General features: G+C 36.0%; 1 protein-coding gene across 9 annotated transcripts in view; it reads right to left on the bottom strand.

Moving 5' to 3' along the window:
- Positions 1–22,490, bottom strand: part of TRMT11 (tRNA methyltransferase 11) — a 59,695-nt gene that overhangs the window by 13,287 nt on the left and 23,918 nt on the right. For 6 of the 9 annotated variants that reach the window (XM_004422293.2, XM_087444060.1, XM_087444063.1 and 3 more), the window contains 5 exons: positions 19,226–19,306; positions 16,243–16,407; positions 14,563–14,635; positions 14,306–14,437; positions 6,674–6,794 (listed from right to left, as the gene is read on the bottom strand). In XM_004422293.2, the coding sequence (XP_004422350.1) occupies positions 6,674–6,794; positions 14,306–14,437; positions 14,563–14,635; positions 16,243–16,407; positions 19,226–19,306 (572 nt within the window). Of the gene's footprint in view, positions 1–6,673; positions 6,795–11,615; positions 11,788–11,911; positions 11,994–14,305; positions 14,438–14,562; positions 14,636–16,242; positions 16,408–19,225; positions 19,307–22,490 lie in introns of those variants that run through there. The other 3 variants (XR_015555272.1, XM_087444061.1, XM_087444059.1) reach the window with 3 other exon arrangements.

Raw genomic sequence — 22,490 nt, 5'->3', positions numbered from 1 at the left:
TGAGTATCAAATAAATTTGCTAAGAGAAATACTATAAATCTGGAGAAAAAATACTAGACTTTCTTAAACAAATTAAACTCAGGGGAAAGCAAATGTGAAACTGTCCAAAATGGGTCTTAAGTTTGACATTAAAATAGAAATGACTGTTTTATTATATGGCTCCATTAATTATTAGAGTCTTTTCTCTATATCATCCACCTTCCAATTCTTTGGAACAGTGTTTCAAGCTATCATAACCATTATATGGGGCAAGTACCGTTTATGGAAGCCACAAAATAGAGAACGCTGATGTCATTCACTTTGCTCTCTAATATCAAGAGTTAAAACTACAAAATTTATAGGTAATATTTGTTTTTTTCATGTATTAAAATACATGTATTAAAATAAGTGTTTAATACATATTTTTATTTGAGATTATTTTAATACACATTTTTTTACCTGTATTAAAATAAATCAACTGAACAACCTAAGTATACACCTCAAGGAACTAGAAAAAGAAGAACAAATGAAGCCAAGAACTAGTAGAAGGAAGGAAATAAAGATCAGAGTGGAAATAAATGAAATAGAGACTAAAAATACAATTGAAAAGATCAATGAAACTAAGAGCTGATTCTTTGAAAAGATTAAGTTGATAAAACTTTAGCTAGACTCATTAAGAAAACATTTCATTAAGAAAACAAAAGAGGGCTCAAATAAATAAAATCAGAAATGAAAGAGGAGTCATTACATTACAACCACAGAAATACAAAGGGTCATAAGAGACTACTATGAACAATTATATGTCAATCAAATTGGATAACCTAGAAGAAACAGATAACTTCTTAGAAACATACAACCTTCCAAGAATGAGTCATGAAGAAATCTGAACAGACCAATTACTAGTAAAGAAACTGAATTAATAATCAAAAACATCCCAAAAACAAAAGTCTAGGACCAGATGGCTTCACTGATGAACTCTACTAAACATTCAAAGAAGAATTAATAACAGTCCTTCTCAAACTCTTCTAAAAAACAGAGGAGGAAGAGAACACTTTAATAGCATTATCCTGATACCAAAACCAGACAAGGATACCACAAGACAAGAATATTACAGACCAATATCCCTCATGAACACAGACGTAAAAATCCTCAATAAAATAACAGCAAACCAAATTCAACAATACATTAAAAAGATCATACATCATGATGAACTGGGATTTACCCCAAGGATGCAAGGATGGTTCAATATCTGCAAATCAATCAACGTGATATATCACATTAACAAAATAAAGGATAAAAATCATATGATCATCTCAATAGATGCAGAAAAAGAATTTGACAAAATTCAACATCCATTTATGACAAAAACTCTCAACAAAGTGGGTAGGGGGAACGTACGTCAACATAATAAAGGCCATATCTGAAAAGGCCACAGCTAAAAGCATACTCAATGGCAAAAAGCTGAAAGCTTTTCCTCTAAGATTAGGAAAAAGACAAGTATGCCCACTCTCACCACTTTTATTCAACATAGTATTGGAAGTCCTAGCCAGAGCAATTACGCAAGAAGAAGAAATAAAAAGCATTTAAATTGGAAAGGAAGAAGCAAAACTGTCACTATTTGCAGATGATATGATACATACAGAAAACCCGCAAGACTCCACCAAAAAACTGTTAGAATAAACAAATTCAGTAAAGTTGCAGGATACAAAATATACAAAAATCAGTTGCATTTCTATACACTAAGAATGATCAGAAAGAAAAACTAAGAAAATCCCATTTACAACTGCATCAAAAAGAATAAAATATCTATGAATAAACTTAACCAAGGAGGGAAAAGACCTGTACACTGAAAATTACAAGACAGTGAGGACAGAAATTTGAAGACACAAATAAATGGAAAGATTCTGTGCTCACGGATTGGAAGAATTACTATTGTTAGAATGTCCAAAGTAAAATTCAACACAATTGCTACCAAAATTCCAATGGCATTTTTCACAGAAATAGAATATACAATCCTAAAATCTGTATGGAACCACAAAGGACCGCAAATAGCCAAACCAATCTCGAGAAAGAACAAAGCTAGAGGCATCACTCCCTCATTTCAAACTATGTTAAAAAGCTATAGTAATCAAAACCGCACAGTACTTGCATAAAAACAGACACACAGATCACTGGAGAGCCCAGAAATAAACCCAAGCATATGTGGTCAATTAATTTATGACAAAGGAGCCAAGAATATACAAGTGGGAAAGGACAGTCTCTTCAACAAATGGTGATGGGAAAACGGGACAGCCATATGCAAAAAATGAAACTAGACTACTATCTTACACGATACGCAAAAACTAACTCTAAATGGATGAAAGACTTGAATGTAAGACCTGAAACCATAAAACTCCTAGAAGAAAACATAGGCTGTACTGACCCTTGACATCAGTCTTGGCAATGATTTTTTGGATCTGACACCAAAAACAAAGGCAACCAAAGCAAAAATAAACAAGTGGGACTACATCAAACTAAAAAGCTTCTGCATGGTCAAGGAAATCATCAACAAAATGAAAGGCAACCTACTGAATGGGAGAAAATATCTGCATATCATATATCTGATAAAGGGCTAACATCCAAAATATATAAAGAACTCAACTCAATAGTAAAAAAACAAACAATCCAATTAAAAAATGGGCAGAGGATCTGAATAAACATTTTTCCAAAGAAGACATACAGATGGCCAACAGGCACATGAAAAGATGCTCAACCTCACTAATCGTCAGGGAAATGCAAGTGAAAACCACAATGAGGTACCTCCTCACACCTATTAGAATGGCTATTATCAAAAAGACAGGAGATAACAAGTGTTGGTGAGGATATGGAGAAAAGAGAACCCTTGTGCAGTGTTGGTGAGAATGTAAATTGGTACAGCCACCAAGGAAGACAATATGGAGATTCCTCAAAAATTAAAAATAGAACTATCATATGATCCAGCAATACCACTTCTGGGTATTTATCCAAAGAAAACAAAAACACTAATTTGAAAAGATATATGCACCCCTGCATTATTTACAATAGCCAAGATATGGAAACAACCTAAGTGTCCATCAATGGACGAATGGATAAGAAAATGTGGAATGCAATGGAATGGAATACTATTCAGCCATAAAAAAAAAAGAATGAAATCTTACTATTTGTGACGACATGAATGGACCTCAAGGGCATTACGCTTATTGAAATAAGACAGAGAAAGATAAATACCATATGATCTCACTTATACATGGAATCTGAAAAAACAAAACAAAACAAAAAAACCCAAGCTCATAGATACAGAAAACAAATGGGTGATTGCCCGGGGTAGGGGGGAGGCCAAAATGGATGAAGGTGGTCTTAAGGTACAAACTTCCAGTTATAAAATAAATAAATCATGGAGATGTAACATACAGCATGGTAACTATAGTCAATAGTACTGTATTTATTGCATATTTGAAAGTTGCTAAGAGAGTAGATTTTAAAAATCCTCATCACAAGAAAAAATATTTTGTAACTATGTGTGGTAACACCTGTTAACTAGATTTATTGTGGTGATCATTTTGCAATGTATACAAATATCAAATTGTGTCGTAGTGAAACTAATATAATGTTATATGTCAATTACACCTCAATAAAAAAAAGAATGCTGAGGCCATTCACTTTATTTTCTAATAAAACTACAAAATCTATAGGTGATATTTGTTTTTTACATGTATTACTCATGTGCCTGGCACATAAATGTTAGTTACTATTATTACTACTAACTCAAATAATTACATTAAGTGCTGTGATTTCTAAGAGCTGCAATGTTACTATTTGAATTACCAAATTCCTTACTTCCCTCAAAATACTAAAAGACAAACATATACGAGAATTAACTGACTAGGAGAGTATGAAAACAGCATACCCCAACGTACAACAGAAGCCTCTCAATATAATGTATATTGGTAATCGTTAGTGTTATGGACTGAACTGTGCCCTGTCAAAATTCATATTTGAAGCCCTAACCCCCAGTATGACTATACTTGGATACAGGGCCTTAAAGGAGGTGATTCAAGTTAAATGAGATCATAACTATGGGGCCCTAACCCAGTAGACTGGTGTCCTTATAAGAAGAGGAAGAGACGTCAGCAGTGTGTGTGCACAGAGGACACAGCAAGAAGGTGGCTGTCTGCAAGCCAGGAAGAGAGGTCTCATCAGAAACCAACCCTGCCGGCACCTTGACCTTAGACTTCCAGCCTCCAGAACCGTGAGAAAATAAATTTCCATTATGTAAGCCATTCAGCCTGTGGTATTCCGTTATGGCAGCCTGAATAGTACAGTTAGTTAATTGAAAAAGTCAGTAAAAGCAGGAAAGAATACAAATGCTTTGTAAACATATTAAACATCTTATTTTAACTTAAAAAATTGTAGATTCATTTATCAATCTTTTGATATAAAATTAAGACCTAAAAAGACTTCCAGTTTTGGCTTCTGTAAAATGATGCAAGAACTTAAAAACTCTTACAAAGCAAGCTGGGTACAGAAACCTAGATTGTGATAACTTTTTTCCAACCTTTTAGAAATAGTTATCTCACCCATTCCCAATCCAAGATTCTTTTTTAGCAATTCACTTTATCCTATTTTTCTAAAGCATTCAACTTAGTTTTCATAGAAATGACAACTTTATTCTAACATTCATATTTCACTGGTCTAACTAGTATTTAATTAGATTACATAATTACCATAACAAATATAACTGGCATAAATAGCTCACAGAACAAACACAACTGACTCATGGTAAACAGATAATACAGCTGGTCAGTACAGAAGTGTACAGATAGAGGAGATATGAAGCAACTCACCCGCTGGAAATATGTGACATATTACAGGCATCAGATACTGTGTTTTAGAGCAGAAATGGCCAGGACTGGTTTATCAATTAAGTCTGAAATGGAGGTTAGTTAAGAGGGTTTCTACTATATATCCAAATAAATGGTGACCATTCAAAATTGTCACTTTGGAAGGTTGTCACTATGTTAAACAATTTGGGAACCCCTCTTTTGGAATTTCTGAATCTGCTTACTGTTTTAAATGTTTAATGCTAAATTATCATCCTTGGACCAGGATTTGATTTCCAAAAAACAACAATTAAGTAACCTGTCTGGTATATAAAACATGAGCAGCTAAGTCCAGTAAATACAATTTGAAGAAAAGCAAGGTGTTATTATAAAGCAAAATAACTATTTAATAGGAATACATTTCTTTAAATGTAAATCTAAAAGTTTCAAGAACATGCTGAATAATTATCACATAAATGTAATGAACACAAGACGCCACCTCAAGGATATATGCCATTTGAATATAAACTTCTAGTATTTCTGTTTTAAAATTGACTATCAGATACTCTCATTTTAATTACATCACATAAACCTATACACATGTATGCGAGTACACACACACACACACACACACACACACACACACACACACACACAGAGTGGACACCAATCAACTACTTATATACACATATAGCTTAGCTTTCTGACATGCCCTGATACTGGAGCCTGATTATTGAGGAAAGTTGTCACACTGAAAATTCTGAATCTTATTCAGTAATAAAAATGAGTCACTAAACTTTCTGCATAAAGAAGTGACATAATGAATGCGGTGTTTTAGTAAGATTTGTTTAACAAATAAGAACTAGAGGTGTGAAAATGGAATGAGAGAGAATTTAGAAAACTATCAGCATAAACCAGGTATATGGTAATAAGGGTCTAAATTAGAGACAGACAGCAAATGGAAATAAAGAGAAAAGCAAGAAATACATAAAATAATATATGCAAAAAGCACTCTACAAGTATTAGTTTTCATTTTGTGAAAGAATCCATAAGCTGCGAATTAGATGAAAAAAATCAAATGCAGAGTAGAGATGGGTATGACAAAATCTTCAGGCATTAACACCCTGTCCTCTTCTGCGTACCCTACAGATCCCAAAGCAAAGATGGGGCTCGTCCAAGTTTCCAGTGCATTTGGGAGAGCTTTGGTTGTCACTCCAGATAAGTTCAGCCCAAGCAGCCTTCCGCAGATTTAATTACGCTCCATCATGAGGCCTTATTCATATCAATTCTGATCTGGACATGAAATAACAGATGTTTTGTTCTTTCTCCTCAAGCTTAAATGAATTGTGAGTACGTGTGTGTGTGTGTGTGTGTGCATGTGTGCACAAGCGTGCGAGTCGGAGAGGGAAAGAGAACACATACTGGGCCCTAATAGATGGGGGAAAATTACTTTCTCCCTTATATAAAGTGACATTTTCTCCTCAGTATAGTCTGCAATCAAGTACGTTCTGCTTTTGGAGAAAAATGGTAACAAAAGTAGACTGCTAATTAGAAAACAGTTATTTAATTAAGAGTGCTCTGCTTTATACTTGAGTTAGCGACAAGGATGTCAAATACAGCCTGAAGAAGTTAGGGTCAACTTTTATTTCTGTTCTTCTATCCAACTTCTATATTTTATTGCTACCCTCTAAACCACACCAAATGCCACAAACCTCTTCACTTCTGCCTCTTCCTGAATTCATCAACAACTATTAAAAAAATCAGGGACTAACTGTTCCAAACTCCATTAGAGGAAAACTAGAAAAAATCTACTTCAGATTCTTCCAGAATTTATCCAAAAACTACGGATAATTTACCTCGAAATTCTTCACCTTTTCCATTGTTATCAAGCGCCTTGATGTGTGACTAGAAAGCTTCTGCTCACAGTTGCTAATGAGTTTCAGGCAAGGGTGCGAGGGTACCATCTCTTCAACGTATCTGAGGAAAGAATGGCTGACTGTTAGGAACACGCACATGCACACCCCACACAGGATCATCACGGGGGTTATCCAGTGTGGTACCGGACATCCTTCCACTACACACTGTACCATTCTATTTCACATATGCTAACCCATATAACCCATAACCAAGCCATATTTTTAAAAAGCAAAGTATTTTAGTATTACCACATCCAAAAAAAAGCAGTTTAATTTTTACCTATAGAACAAGAATGAGAGAGAGGATACAAGCATGTTTTGTTGAAGAACACCAAGGATTTAAACCACAAAAATACAAGACAATGATTCCACCCTCAAGATCCCACATAAGACAGGCAGAAATACATTCTATAGCAACCCCTTGACATTCATGAGGGACCAATTCATCTGGAAATTTTTATAAATTCCCACAGTATAAAGTCCAGTAGAGAATATACTTTCCCCTATAAAATGAAGTGCCCTTGCAAAACCTTAATGGCATCTTGAGACCTCTATTAACTTTGTAAATACAAGACTAAAGTTCAAATAAACTACCACTAAAATACACACTACAGATGACATCAGTTCTCCGGTCATCTTAACCATGAAATAAAACCAAGGCCATGACAATGAGTGGTGGTGACTGCTGCTGGGCAGCACATGTCCTGTGTGAATGGAGATGACGACACCTAGAAAGCAGGACAGTCAGGCTGCAGTCGTTCAGAACCTGACACCTGACAGGCTGTTGGCATCAATCTGGGCAGAAGAAACAGGTGAAAGATGTGTGGGCAACAGCTATACAGAGCAGAATTCAGAATAACAGCAGGGGAGGGGGCTCATGAGGTGTGGGTATGATTAAGAACACTGATTGCCAGTTTTTATTTTTCCTGTGCAGATCTTCATACCTTTCTAGAAAATCTCTGCAAACATTTATTACATGAGAAAGTTTAAAGCTCTGATCTAAAATGGGAAAGGTGCTGATCAGCACTTCATGCAAGGACCACCATTATCTCAGCAAGCCCGTTCTGATGCACCAACATTGTCCTCACCGGCACTCTTTTACTGACTTCTCTAGGTCTCTCTGACCTTCAGCGAGCTCTCCCTCATTACCTCAACCACATGCTCAAAACCTTCATCACCCACTTACCAAGCAACATTCATAATGCACTTCACTTTATTATCAGTGGAAGGAATTCTCTTGAAGTCATTCTCTGCCTCCTTCCTTGGGGCTTTCCAACAAGTAACGACCATTTCAGATTTCACCTCATCTAACAATTCTCTCATGTTCACTATATAGTTGGAAAGGTTGTACTTCTATAACATTAGTTGACATCAAATTTTGAGTCTTCATACAGAGCATTTATGATATGAAGGAATACATTCTACACCATGGTTGACAGACTAAAATAAAAAGTGTTAACAGAGAGAAGATATAGCCTTGACCTTAAACTTGCAAACAGCAGGGTTTATAGATGTCTGAAACTTGTTTGTGAAACTTAGTAATGTACTCCTTTGTAAAGGAAAAATAATCTTTTATTTCCTGCCGGAGCTGACAAAGTATTTTTATTAAAATGTTACTTAAATATATACAAAAATAAATTAGACATAAACTCCTTATGCTTATTTCCCTTATATAACTATAAAACCAAAAATAAATTTATAAATCAAATATAAAAGTGCAAAACCACTACAACTTTAATTAATATTTATGACATGAATGATGCTAACCAGTATTTGGCTAACAGCAGAAAAACACATTTACATGTTTTCAATTATCTTTTTGACTTGATCTTCGAGTTTAAGCATGAAGGAACATCATTTTGGGTCATCATTACCAATAACAAACTTGTTTTTAACCACTACTCTATTAATGAACCAATCAATTTAATAGTATACTTCCAAAATACCATACTAAAAAATAAAAAATAGCAGTTAACAAAAAATTCTTTACTATATATTTACTAATATATTTCATACCACTGGACTGTTTGCAAACTGCCAGGGAGAAGCTATGAATCTGTACTGTGCCTGGACTGGTACGACAGTACAGTATCCAATCTCAGTTCCCTGGTTTTATTACTATTCCCCTACAATCTAAACATCTATTTAAAACCTCCAGCAGCCAGAATAGGCAAATCTACAGAGAGATAAGTGGTGCCAGGGACAGGAGTGGTAGTGACTGCTTAAGTATACAGGGTCTCTTTGGGGTGATAAAAATGTTCTGGAATTAGATAGTGGTGATAGTTACATAACTTTGTGGATATACTAAAAATCATGGAGTTGTACACTTCAAAAGGGTGACTTTCATAGTATACAAATTATATTTCAATTTTTTTTAAAAAGCAAAAGAACTGTGTGTATAGGCCCCTAGCTTTTCCATGAATCAACTTTGACAGTTGCTTATTTTCCTGCGAATCTTCATGCCTCAAGATAACCATTTCCAAATGTCATGAGAGTTTCACCTCCCACCTAGAAACAGATTTTGTGTTGACTGGAGCCCTTACTGAAAACAGTTTAACGAATCACTTTTTCCTGTTTCGTAGATGAGAGATGAAAAATATGTTCTCTTCACTTCTCTGAGCTACGAAAAAATTCATTTTATTACAATCAAAATTTACCCCCAAATCCTACTTTGGGGCACTTTATTAGTCTTCTTCACTTTGTCATCATTTTTATCACGAGCGCTAACAGCTAAATTTCTACTAAAGGACATCTTTCACAAAGAAACATCGTTTCTAATCACTTCAACAGAGTCATCTGTGTGTAATGGCATTTAGAAAACAACATGATATGGATATGTGGGACCTGGGCAAACAGATACACTCACTCAGTAGCTTAGCAACTCCTGTAACATCAAACACACGAGCTGAATTTATGCCCTGTCCAAATGAATACTACACAGATCTTCAGGGTCATCTGCAAGTACAGTAGTTGAAATTGTGAATAAACCCTCAAATACCAATAGTCTACAGTAATTTTACATGGTAAGTCTCTACAAGTGATAAGAATAAACTGCTCTGAGAGCGCAGATGAAGGACGGATTAATTCTGTTGAGTAGGGCTGGGCAAGTGTCACAGAGGTGGTGACAATTAAGCCAGGCTTTGAAAGATAAGTAGAATTTTACCAGCTGAGCAAAGAAGAAAGGGATGGGAACAGAATAAAGAAAAGCGAAAAGATACAACGTGGACAGGATATCTCAATGCTGGCAAAACCCCAGTACCCTGGAGTGGGGAGAATCTAGACAAGAGGAAGAAAACTAGCAGGAGTCTGTTGAGCAGCAGTGTCTCCACTGCAATTTAAATCTCCAAACAGTGAGAAAATCCTTTTCAGTCATCAACTCTGACAATTCTTCACAAATAACTAAGCTTTTAGGTAGTAGTTTGTTTTTATTATGTCTTATATTTTACAAAATGTCCTGGGTTTATACCCAAACTTGATTATAATATGTAATTCTTATTTTTAAACTTGAATCATATAACAAGATTTGGTTGAGTAAACTAATTCAATAATAGGACGAAAAGCCTATATTCACTATATCAAAAACACAAAAGTTTAAAATTAAGCTGTGCCAAGATGTAATTTTTAGATGAATTTTTTATTCCCAGTCCTATAAAAAACTATATTTTCAATACAACATAATCAAACTAATTCTAAATTGTTTAATTCAGAAGGAAGAACATAATTTCAAACTTTTGCAGGTGACTTGAGTCTTAAATTCATCGTAACACTGTGTTATTTTAAAAAGAGTAAAGATTTTGGATGATGTATGCTGCAAAAGTGAAAACAGTTCATTTCCTAACATAAACTCAAGACAAACTGAGCCTGGCCCAGTGGTGCGGCGGTTAAGTGTGCACGCTCTGCTTCAGCGGCCCGGGGTTCACAGGTTCGGATCCCGGGTGCGCACCAACGCACCGCTTGTCAAGCCATGCTGTGGCAGCATCCCATATAAAGTAGAGGAAGATGGGCACAGATGTTAGCCCAGGGCCAGTCTTCCTCAGCAGAGAGGAGGAGGATTCGCATCAGATGTTAGCTCAGGGCTAATCTTCCTCCCCCCCCAAAAAAAAAAAGAAGAAGAAACTCAAGACAAACTAAGTTCATTAATAAGTTAACAGTTAGTAATAATAATGAATTCATTAATAAGATCACCTTAGGCTGAAGGGGAGAAGACACAACAGAAGTCTAGTAATGAACATCAGAGGACCTGGAAATAACTCTCCAGGGACAAATAAGTCAGGAAAGTAAATGCCACAGTGGTCTTCCAATGTGTCTGCTAGCTACACACCTGGATGAAATTTGTCCCTTGATAAAACACTTAAGGTAAAAAGAAGTGATAAAAACACGTCTCCCTCTTCTACCTCTAAAATATCCTTTTGGTTATATGCATTTGGAAATTTCCCCTTGTCGAAAATTATTAAACTGAGAAGTCCCCGAAGAAATAACCAATGGCCATTTTTTAAGGCCTTTAGAAATACTAAAAATAGTTAAAAGTACCTCCAATTTAACTTTTTATAAAGAGAAAGGGATAAATTTAAAAACTACAAAAGATATTCTTAACCACATTTAATTTCAATTATCATTAAATAATAAACTCAAAATAGTGGTCAGAAATGGCAGAAAGTAAGAAGTACACAAAAACAAATGGGGTATTTCAAAAGGACAGAGGAGCCACCTCAAGGAGACTCCCACTGATCAAATCTGGGACAATCTGAGCAACAAAATAATGACAGTAATAAATTATAACTCAATGAATAATATATGAATCCACAACTTCACATCAATATAAATTAACAAATAAATGAGGGAGAAGGGAAAATGCTTCCTTACAGTTAAAATGCCAACTTACAAATGCAGAAGGAATGATGAAACAGAAAAGTCATCATTATGGTGGTTGTCCACAATGGAGTTGTCAACGTGAGTAGTGGTTTGGTGAAGAGCAAGATATTGGTATAATCTTGGGGTATCTCCCCCTTGCAATACTAATCAAAGGAGAAAATGATGACTCACAGTGGAGAAACCTAACAGAACACGACAAGATAATCAAGTTTAAGATCTCCAGTAGGGGTTGACTTTGTGCACCCCGTGACGCAATGAATGAAGAACAAAGTCTAATTTTTGTGCTATTCCTACTGAGAGCAGTACCTGAGTCCGGTCAGAGAAGAAACATCAGATGGACCCTGGCTGAGGGTCAACCTTCATAATATAAGCCACGTATTCTATAAAACTGTGAAGGACACAAAAGACAAGGAAAGACTGAGGAAATATTCCAGACTGGAGGAGAATGACATGATGGGTCAAGGCCATCCATTTTCTTGGATGGACTGCCAGTGGTAAAATTTGAATGGGGTCCATGAACTGGACAGCAGTGTTATCAATGCTGATTTCCAGACTTCGGGGATTGATGGTGGTTTGACAAGAATGTTCCTGTTTCTGAGAAATATAATGAAGTATGTAGGGGTGTGGGGCATCATATGTGCAACTTCTCAAATAGTTCCAAAAAAGATTAATAATAATGGGTATGTGATTAATGTAATGGGTGAGATAATGTAATGGGTGGGGTGGAGCAGGTGTATGTTAATAGTTGAAAAATCTGGATGAGGGGAGAGATAGAAGTTTTTTGTACTATATTTGAAACTTTTCCATAAGTTTGAAATTATTTCAAAATAAATTTTAGAGGCCGGCCTGGTGGTGTGGTGGCTAAGTTCACATGCTTTGCTTCAGTGATCCGGGGTTTGCAGGTTCGGATTCCAGGCACACACCTACACACCGCTTATCAAGCCACGCTGTGGCAGCATCCCATATAGAAGGGAGGAAGATGGGCACAGGTGTTAGCTCATGGCCAATCTTCTTCACCAAAAAAATAAAAAATAAAAATAAATTTTAAAAAGTTTTAGCCCTATAACTTGAATTAAAACGAAAAGACAAGTATGCTTGCTGCTGGAATTCAGCTTGTCTAAGGCAGGAAACGCTTTTGCATAGAAATTAATAAATATGCTCTTCTCTGAAAATATTAATAAAATCCCATCTATCACTTCACATACCAGACACCTGAGATCTGTCAGGATGTTGAATTGAGTGAACAGAGCACTGGGAATAAGGAAACCAATTAGCTAGCTAGCTTTTAATTTCAGACAAATCATTTCACTCTTTGGAATTAATTTTCTTTATTTCTAAAATGAAGAGGTTGGGGCTGGCCCGGTGGCCCAAGCAGTTAAGTGTGCGCACTCCGCTGCGGCGGACTGGGGTTCGCCAGTTCGGATCCCGGGCACGCGCCGACGCACCGACTGTTAAGCCATGCTGTGGTGGCGTCCCATATAAAGTGGAGGAAGATAGGCACGGATGTTAGCCCAGGGCCAGTCTTCCTCAGCAAAAAAGAGGAGGATTGGCATTGGATGTTAGCTCAGGGCTGGTCCTCCTCACAAAAACAAAAATAAAATAAAATGAAGAGGTTAAATGAGACTATTGCTGGCAACAGAACCTAAGCCTAGAGTTAAGGGTCTGGGCATGAATGTGCACAGTCTTATTAGCTGATAAACAAATACATGACTAAAGTGAGGCCATCCTAACTTCCAATATAACATTTACAAAACAAACAACAAAAAACAGTACAGCTTTCAACTGCTGGGGGACCATCCGTCATCATGAAAAGAAAGACAAGTTAATGCTGTTCTAAAATGTGTTTGTAGAATTATGTATAGTAAATATACGAATTGAAATAATTTTTTTAAAAAGATTTCTACAGCAGACTGAATAGCCAAATTTTGAGCTTGATACTATCTTTCAAATCTAAAAATCCTGTCTTATTCAAGACATCTTGTAGGTCATTGTTTATGTACACAGCTATGTTTATAATTAATAATTACTGAATAATAGAACCCAAACCAATAATGTTGAACACAATCAGGGCTTTAAATATATAGACAGCTCTTATTTTGGTCTTAGCTTTTAAAAAAGATTTACTGCATTTAAGTTGATCATAACAGACAATATATATGAAAACTAACTAGTGATAGATGAATCACTCAGCTAAGTTAAAAATTACCTATGTTTGTGGCCTGGCAAAACAGCTACTGAACAGCTATGATACATCAGGCACTGAGCTAAGTGTGGTAGATAACAGGGTTGGTAAACTCTTCCTCCTACAGGCCAGACAGTAAATATTTTAGCCTTTGTGGGCCACATATGTTTCTGTCACATCTTCTTCTTTGTTGGTTTTTTTCTTTTTCAACAACCCTTTAAAAATGCAAAAACCCGTCTTTGCTCAAGTGCCTTACAAAAACAGGCTAAGGACCATATGTGGCCCACAGGCTGCAGTTTGCCAACTCTTGATGTAAAACAAAAAGGTCAAAGCAATTCAATCGATAAGAGGAAGGGGCCTGTTTTATACACATATGTAGGTAAATAAAGGCTACCATACACATTAAATACAAACATATTTACCCTGAATATAATTAGAGATAGGGAAAAAATTATGCTAGATATACAAATACTATAAGGAAAATGAAATTAAAAATAAAATTATTTAATATTACATACTCTGGTGTGTACACAGGTAACCAATAGACTAGTCTTCCACCTAATACGAGGGTCTCAGCTGCAAAGTTTAACAGGTCAAAAAACATATCACTCAGATGATAACTCAAGGAAACAGGAACGTGGCTTTCTGGACTAGACAAAGAAAACAAAATTTCAGAATCAGTGAAAAACTTTAAGACTGTTAAACTAAGTTAATTAAAAAGAAGCAATATGTTTCTTCTCCGAGTAGTAACACATCATGTTTGACTCCCACTTACCATTTTTCTATCCCCTTTGGTATTTCCTTCTGTGAACCTGTTCTTCTTGTAGATTCTCTGATTCCATATGGAGCTAGATAGAAAACATAGGTAAAAAGGATAGTCAAATGTCACCTATGACCAATGAGGGGCAGATGGGCATCATGTGCCTCCAAGGGTGACACCCTGAGAAGAACAAACATCATCACTATGCAATATTCCAGCTGAGAATGTGTAACACGAGGAACATTCTATTTAAAACACCGAGAGGGCGGGCAGGCGACTGTGTTCTCCAAAAATGTCAACGTCATAAATGACAAGGAAAGGCAATGAAAGTGTTACAAATTAAAGGAGGCCCAAAAGATATGATTACTAAATGCAATACCTGACACTAGACTGGATACTGTGCCAGAGGGAAAAATATGCTATAAAGAATGTTACTTCATTAAATAATTGATTCAAGTACTGTATCGATTTACTGAAATTAATAACTGTACTTTGGCTATCTAAGAGACTATCTCTATTCTTAGGAAACATACACTGAAGTATGGGGTAAGAGGACACAATGTATGTATATAACTTACTCTCAACTAATGAGGAAAAATTATCTATTTTTATAAATATACATACCCAGTGAGAGCAAATAATAAAGTAGATTGCTAATAAAAAGTCACCCTGCAGAAGATGAAACAATAACCAAACACACAGATACAGAGCACAGACTGGTGGTTACCAGAGGGGAAGAGGGTGGGAGAGGGGGAAAGGGGTACAGGGGGGCATTTGTACAGTGACGGATGGAAAGTGGATTTTTGGTGGTGAACACGACATAGTCTATACAGAAGTCAAAATATAATGATGTATACCTGAAATTTATATAATGTTCTAAACCAATGTTACCTCAATTAAAAAAATATATATAGCTCAAAAAAAAAAATGTCACCCAATTTTCATGAAGTACATTCATACATTGTAATGCCTTAATAAGTTTTCTCTGTTAGATTTGAAACAATCTAAGTTACCAAAGAACTGAAGAGGGCTGAGATAGAACAGCTGAGATACATTTTGCCACTATTTACATATTTACTGCCAAATACTACACAAAAGGCAGATCTGTTCTTAGGATGCCTGAAAAGCCCAAGAACTCATGAGGCACAGGAAACAAGTTCTCATGCACATTCCTGAAGCTCAGTGGGTTCACAAGCCCAGTGGTTCTCAGAACCCCAAATTTCATGTAACTCTAGAAAGGCGATGCCAGTGAAATCAGGCACTACAAAAAAAACACAAAAGCTTCCACATGGAGAAACGTGTGACCTGAAACTCTCTTCTTCAAAATCTGACACAGTAACTGCAAATGACATTTTGGCTCCAGTTGGTACTAAACAACTACAGTCAAATACAAAACAAACATAAAAACAAATATATGCCTCAAAAAATAAGCTGAAGAGAAAAAAACGATGACAAGTTAATGTATATAGTTTAAAGAAACAAAACAGTAAGCTCTTAACTACTTAGTTCAATTGGTATCCCACCCTAACTCATAATTTTTCACCTTCTCACACTTCTTATGTGAAGAAGTCGGGGATGGGGAGAACACTAGCACAAGTTGGCATTTTTTGTGTGTGTTGATAAATGTTGTACTTTAAATGTAAATGATTTTAGGAAACTAAACCTACTCCCACTTTTGTATAAAAATAAACTTACGATCAGTGATGATTGCATCAAAATATGTACCCTTCCTCCAGGAAGGCTTAGATGCATCTGAAACCAGGACATCAAGGTAATACTTCTCTAAACCATACTGACGAAGATTTGCCCTAATGTTTTCATCTGGTCCTCTCCATTTCTGGTTTTTCCTACTAGCCTTTCCTGAAGGGAAAGAAAAAGGGAGAAAGTACTAAATCAAACAGAGCATCCTTATTTGTCCTTTAGCTAAAAGTAATGTTTAACTCACCTAAACCTATAGCTATTCAAATAAAACTTACTTTCATTTAAAATCTTAATTTTATTTACACAATTAGTTTTATTTCAACTTGTTATAAAAATATATTTTGAACAGTAAAATGTATTGATGTCTAACTGATTTTGTTCTGTCACCTTTCAAGTAAAACTGCTTAAAAACTCATTCAACACTTACTGAGTTCAAAGCATATACTAGTAAACCATGGCGTCAAACAGAACACGGTCCCTTTCCTCAGGCAAAACAGTACCATGTAGAACATGAATCTCAGGAATCAGAGAAGTGAAACAGAAGTGAAGAGAGCTAACTTGGGAAATGCAGGAGCTGTGACCATGGAGAAGAGAGGCAAAATGGAGGCATGGTAGATGAAAAATTAAAGTGGAGGTCCAAGGAAGAAGTTCAAAAGTTCCAGTTTAGGAGACATGAGTGGACGATGATACCATCAATTAAGATTGGAGAAACCAAGAGGAAAAACAAGCTTAGGAAAAAAGATGAGATTCATTTGAGATATCAACCTTGATACACCCTGAAGTACCTACAGAACATTCAGAAAGAGATTCAGCAGGTAGCTGGAGGCCAGAATACATATACTTGGGAGACAACAGTATATAAACTTAAGTTAAATCCATAAGAATGAATGCCATTTTTTATTATCCTAAGTGGCAGTTACATAAGTGTTTGTTCTATAATTATTCTTCCATTTTTATAAACTCTTATGTATTATGATCTACTTCACAATAAAAACAAAACTTAAAAATCAAAAGGAGAAGAATGACATGACTCTGCCAACATGTAGTGTGATAAGAGATGGGGTCAAAGAGAGATGCCCGGAGAAAAGCAACATACAAACAGACATCGAGGAAAACTGCAGGGCCTTAAGGAGATTGAGATGGATAGTCAAAGAAATAACAGTACCATCGGATGAGACCACTGTCTAGGAAACCAAGGGAGGCTTTATGAAAGTCAACACTGCCAAATGCTGTAGATCTGTGGCCTTAGTTAGAGTTTTCAGCAGACACAGAAGCTGGAAAATAACGGGCAGCAGAGAGCAAGAGATGAAGACGAGAAAACAGCAACTAAATACTAGTTTTTAAAGAAGCACTTTGGCAAAAGGAAGAAGAAAACCAAGTGGTAGCTAGAAGACCCTTATACGGTTGATAGAAAAGGTTTTAAAATAGGAGAAACTTGAGACTATTTGAGAGTACAGAAAGAGTTAGAAGCAAAGGAAACAGCTGGCATGTCTAACAGCATCTTGGCTCAGCTCTAAGAAAACTCGACCTCAATCAGAATTCTACACAAGTAGATGGAAAGGTTCTAACATAACTTTTAAACAGAACTTTCATAAATAAAAATTCAAATAAATTATACAGGACAATTTCCCTAAAGCAAACATACTGCTTCTACTAAAAGCAAACCAGAATAATTCTTCTGAGCACTCTGTCTACTCTAACATATTGCAGACAGGGCATATCTTTTTCTGGTTAGCCCATTTAGGTGAACTTTATAAAATATAACTCACTTTCCTTACGATGAATATTACTAAATTCCTTATAGTCAAGGTAGGAAAAAAGACGGGTGATCAAGTACAATGTATCAAATTGCTTCAGCAAAAGAAAAAGTATAATAAATTCTCACCTATATAATAACTTCACTGGGTGAGAAAAAGGAGAGTGTTTTAAAGGCTGATTCTAGGTATAATGGAATACCAACATAAATACAAACAGTTTCAAAATCATCAATGAAACTTGACATTTTTAATACCATTCAGCTATAAAGAAATACTTCTTCAGTTTGATTCAATTCCATTCAATCACACTATTAGCTAAGCTTCTAGATTTTAAAATATTTTCCAAAATTTTCTCAAAAGCAAGCAGATGCTTGTCTCTAGTTACCCTCAGTTTGATGCAGCATCTTTAAAGTTACTGTCATCTTAACTGTTTCAAAGATGTTTTGGTCAGTTATGAAATTAAAAATGTATATGGTACTCAAGGACTAGAAATTACTCCAGTATACACTCAACATATGATTACTGAACAAAAGAATGGTGATAATCTTTAAATAGAAACCGTATGTTTTATTAACATGGACATCTTAGTTAAAAATGACTAGTCCCTTCTTTCCTACTTCTTTCCCAATAAGTTCATAACCTTATAGTTTGCCTATTTTTTAAAAAAATCTCTTACTAAGATTACAAATACCTCTGAGGGGAGGGCTTTTTCTTATTCATCTTTGTGTTCCTCCCAAGAAATCACTTTGCACATACTGGATACTTCATAAAAAGCAGATACCCAATGAAGTCTTATTGTTGTAAAAATAAGTGAAACTACATTATATCATAACCCTGCATTTTAACATTAAAAATAGATGTATAGGGGCCGGCCCAGTGGTGTAGCGGTTAAGTTTACACACTCCACTTCGGTGGCCCAGGGTTCACCGGTTCAGATCCTGGGCACAGACCTACGCACCACTCATCAAGCCATGCTGAGGTGGTGTCCCACACAGAGCAACTAGAAGGATGTACAACTAGGACATACAACTATCTACTGGGGCTTTGGGAAGAAAAAAGAAAAAAAGGAGAAATATTGGCAACAGATGTTAGCTCAGGGCCAATCTCCCTCAAAAAAAAAAACAAACAGATGTATAACACCATATAAAACTATTTAATTATTTTAAAGGCACATTTGGTACAGAGCAAAGACTGTAACACTGTCTAGAACCTGTACTCACCCAAGCCATGAACTGTGTTGTAGTCTATGTCTGTCCCACATACATATGCACCAAAATGAGCAGATGCTATCAGAAGGCCACCTAAAAAAAATCACAAAATTATGATCTGTTAACCAGAAAGTCCCAGACTCTCGTTTCTTCCCCTATTTAATCTGATCCAGATTCTTACAAACTAGCTGCAGGCAGTGTACCCTAGAATGACACTGGTCCTGGCCATATTTAGGAGGCCTCAGAACGAAAAGACAAACCCCTAAACTGTGCTTACTACATTGGTCACAAAGCAGGGAATTAAGGTATGCCCTGGCATCATTACTTTAAACAGCACTAGTTAGGGAAAATTATCTTTTTTTTGATCAAAATAATGTATATTTAGACATTTTCATCTTATTTTGAAAGGTCTACAAAAAGCATCTTCTTCCTTTCTTAAAAATGAGCATATAAGTCTGCTACACCAAGAGCTGGCAATAAATAAATTCTGACAGTTGGGCTCAATTCCCACTGAAGTGACAGTTTCAAATAACTAAAGAGGGCATAATTAATATATGACATTAATCTTTACAAAAATTAAAATATTAGGACAAGAATAGTTACTTCTATAACCAGTGAAGCAATTCTCTCTTATCTTAAACTGTAAATATGAATTTTTGAATAAGTGTTATCAAACATACACAAAAATAATTAATACAATGACTTTTCTGTTTACTTAGTGCTGTGATCAAAGAACTCAGATCAAAGTCTCAAAACAATCCGACTGGACTAAGTAATTTGGTAGGTGTGACCAGCTCACATATGAAGAAAAATCCTAATAAAGCTTAAAAAAATTAATGAAATTCCTTTAAAATAAAAAGTAATAATATTTTTAAATTATTTAAGAAAAAATTCACAAAGTTAAATATTTTAATAATTGTACTTTTCCTTAAACTTCACTTTTTTTAATCATCTAGATTAACACGCTCTCAGTGCTTGGGGGCAAGTCCTAATATACTGTAGAAAGAGCCGTCAGTCAAACTGAAATCAGAAATATAGTCTTAGACTACGCACAGACTCAGACAAGGGAAAATAACTAGGGCTCTTTCCCTTACATCCTTTTGAAATGTGATCTCTAAAATTAAGATGGGTAGTGCCTCCAGAGGGTCAAGATCTATAAATTAATGGTGTTCCTTCCATAGCCATTTAAAACATAGTTTGGTAACATGTACTTAAAAATACTTCGCTCATGAAAAATACCGTTAACCGACTACTCCCTACTGGAGTCCACAAAGAAGAGAAATGGAGGACTAAAGTACAGCAGAAACCAAAACCTAGGTTCCCTCATACTAACTACGAAAAGCACTTGCATCAGGGGTAAGGTGAGTAAGACCTCATAATTCTTACTCCATAAATGGAAGAGTCCATATTCAGGAAAGGTACTGTACATGATGACTTGGAATACTCATAAAATCACTTCACCCAAATTACGATGAATTACTACAATTCTGCCAATTAAGGCAGATACTCACCTAGAAGAACTAGTTGTCAAGGGGAACAGAAAAGCTTTCCTGTGCTTCCTTAAACAGAACCTTATCCATTTGGTTAGTGAGTTTTGAGAAGACCCAATTTAGAGTACACTGCTGAAAGGAGATGAATAATCTGTTAGACTGCATCTGTTAGTTAACTCTGTGCCCTTTATGCTTTTCAAGTTTTAAAGAAAATCATTATAAATTAGCTTCTCTGAACTGGTCACTGGACAATCACTGTTAATCATCTAGTTGTTTTTTCAATTAAACTGAAGACTTTTTTGCATTTAGTTGTACCTCAGTTGGAGTTTCTTTGGAAGCTTTTTGGTGGAACAAAGGGTGAGAAAAAAGGGGGGAGTAAAGTGTTGATTGAGGAGGCAGGTAATGTGACTCACCCAATTTCTTATAAGAATACCATATATGTGATCTAGACTAGCAACTCAGTGTTTTAACTTCTCATTACTTAAAGAGTAACCACTTTAAGGTTAGGGTAATATCTTACAGGCAAAAGGACACAATAAATGGAATTTATTTATGATACAGAAACTAATTTATGATTTTCATCTTTAGAGAGTTAAGTAGAAAGCTTTACGAAAGTGTGGAAATGAGAACTGGGCTTTGGTTTTGCTGAAAGAAAAGCAGAAAAAGACGAAAAATGGTGATACTATTACAGCTACTTTATCCTTTTTAAAAAAGAACTGAAATAAATTAAACTAGCAGCCTGAGCAAAATGATATTGCTAGGAAATAGAAATTCTACCAGACAGACTATGAGACTCAGGAAAAGGGGACCACAAAGAGTCGTGGATAAAATGGGAAGCAGAAACTATTATACAGACTTACAGAGATCCACTATCTCTCTCCTAACTTCTCTTTTCCTCTCCAGTCTCCTCCCAGAACCAGGACAGTCAGTTTCCCAACACCCAGCTCCTGTGTCTACCATTCTGCAACAATAAAATTTCAAAAGGAGCTACACTCCTTTCCTTACCCATGGCCATTGAAAGGCAGAAGAGGCCAAGGAGCGTACAACAGTCTCCTGGGTGTACTCTCAATTACTAAAGGAGCTGACTCACCTGAGGGGAAGGGGAGAAGGAATCAGAGCTACAGCTACGGAGCTCTGTCATAAAATCATACCACAGCCACCTACAGCCATTGGCAGACTCTGGTACAAATTACTTTTCATTATAAACAAAGAATTAGAAGTTTACAATTTTTTTTGTCTGTTTTGTGAGATCAGTCCTGTGCTAACATCTGCCAATCCTCCTCTTTTTTTCTGCTGAGGAAGATTGGCCCTGGGCTAACATCCGTGCCCATCTTCCTCCACTTTATATGGGACACCGCCACAGCATGGCCTGCCAAGCAGTGCGTCGGTGCACGCCTGGGATCCAAACCAGTGAACCCCGGGCCGCCGCAGCGGAGCGCGCGCGCTTAACCGCCTGCGCCACTGGGCCGGCCCCAGAAGTTTACAAAATTTTAACCCTCGATTTCCTTGCCTACTGCCATAATTTGCCAACAGTTGCAAAATATGAATATCTTGGAATGTAGCCAAAGAAGGGACTAGAAAATGAGTTCATGGCCAAATTGTTCATCATCACCATTCAATATTAGCTATATCTAACATCATTCAACACCAAAAAGGCATCTGAGTTCTTAACAAAATAATAAAAAATAATAATGATAATCAGTACAGTTCACTGAACGGCTACTATGCATCAGGTAACTTCCTAAGAATTTCATACACATGTATTACCTCACTTAATCCTTACAAGG

The sequence above is a fragment of the Ceratotherium simum genome, chromosome 19 (assembly GCF_057802395.1).
Source record: "Ceratotherium simum simum isolate JZ-2026a chromosome 19, ASM5780239v1, whole genome shotgun sequence".
NCBI classification, from domain to species: domain Eukaryota; kingdom Metazoa; phylum Chordata; class Mammalia; order Perissodactyla; family Rhinocerotidae; genus Ceratotherium; species Ceratotherium simum.
The sequence above is the reverse complement of the archived record's forward strand: the minus strand, read 5'-3'. Positions and strand labels throughout refer to the sequence as shown.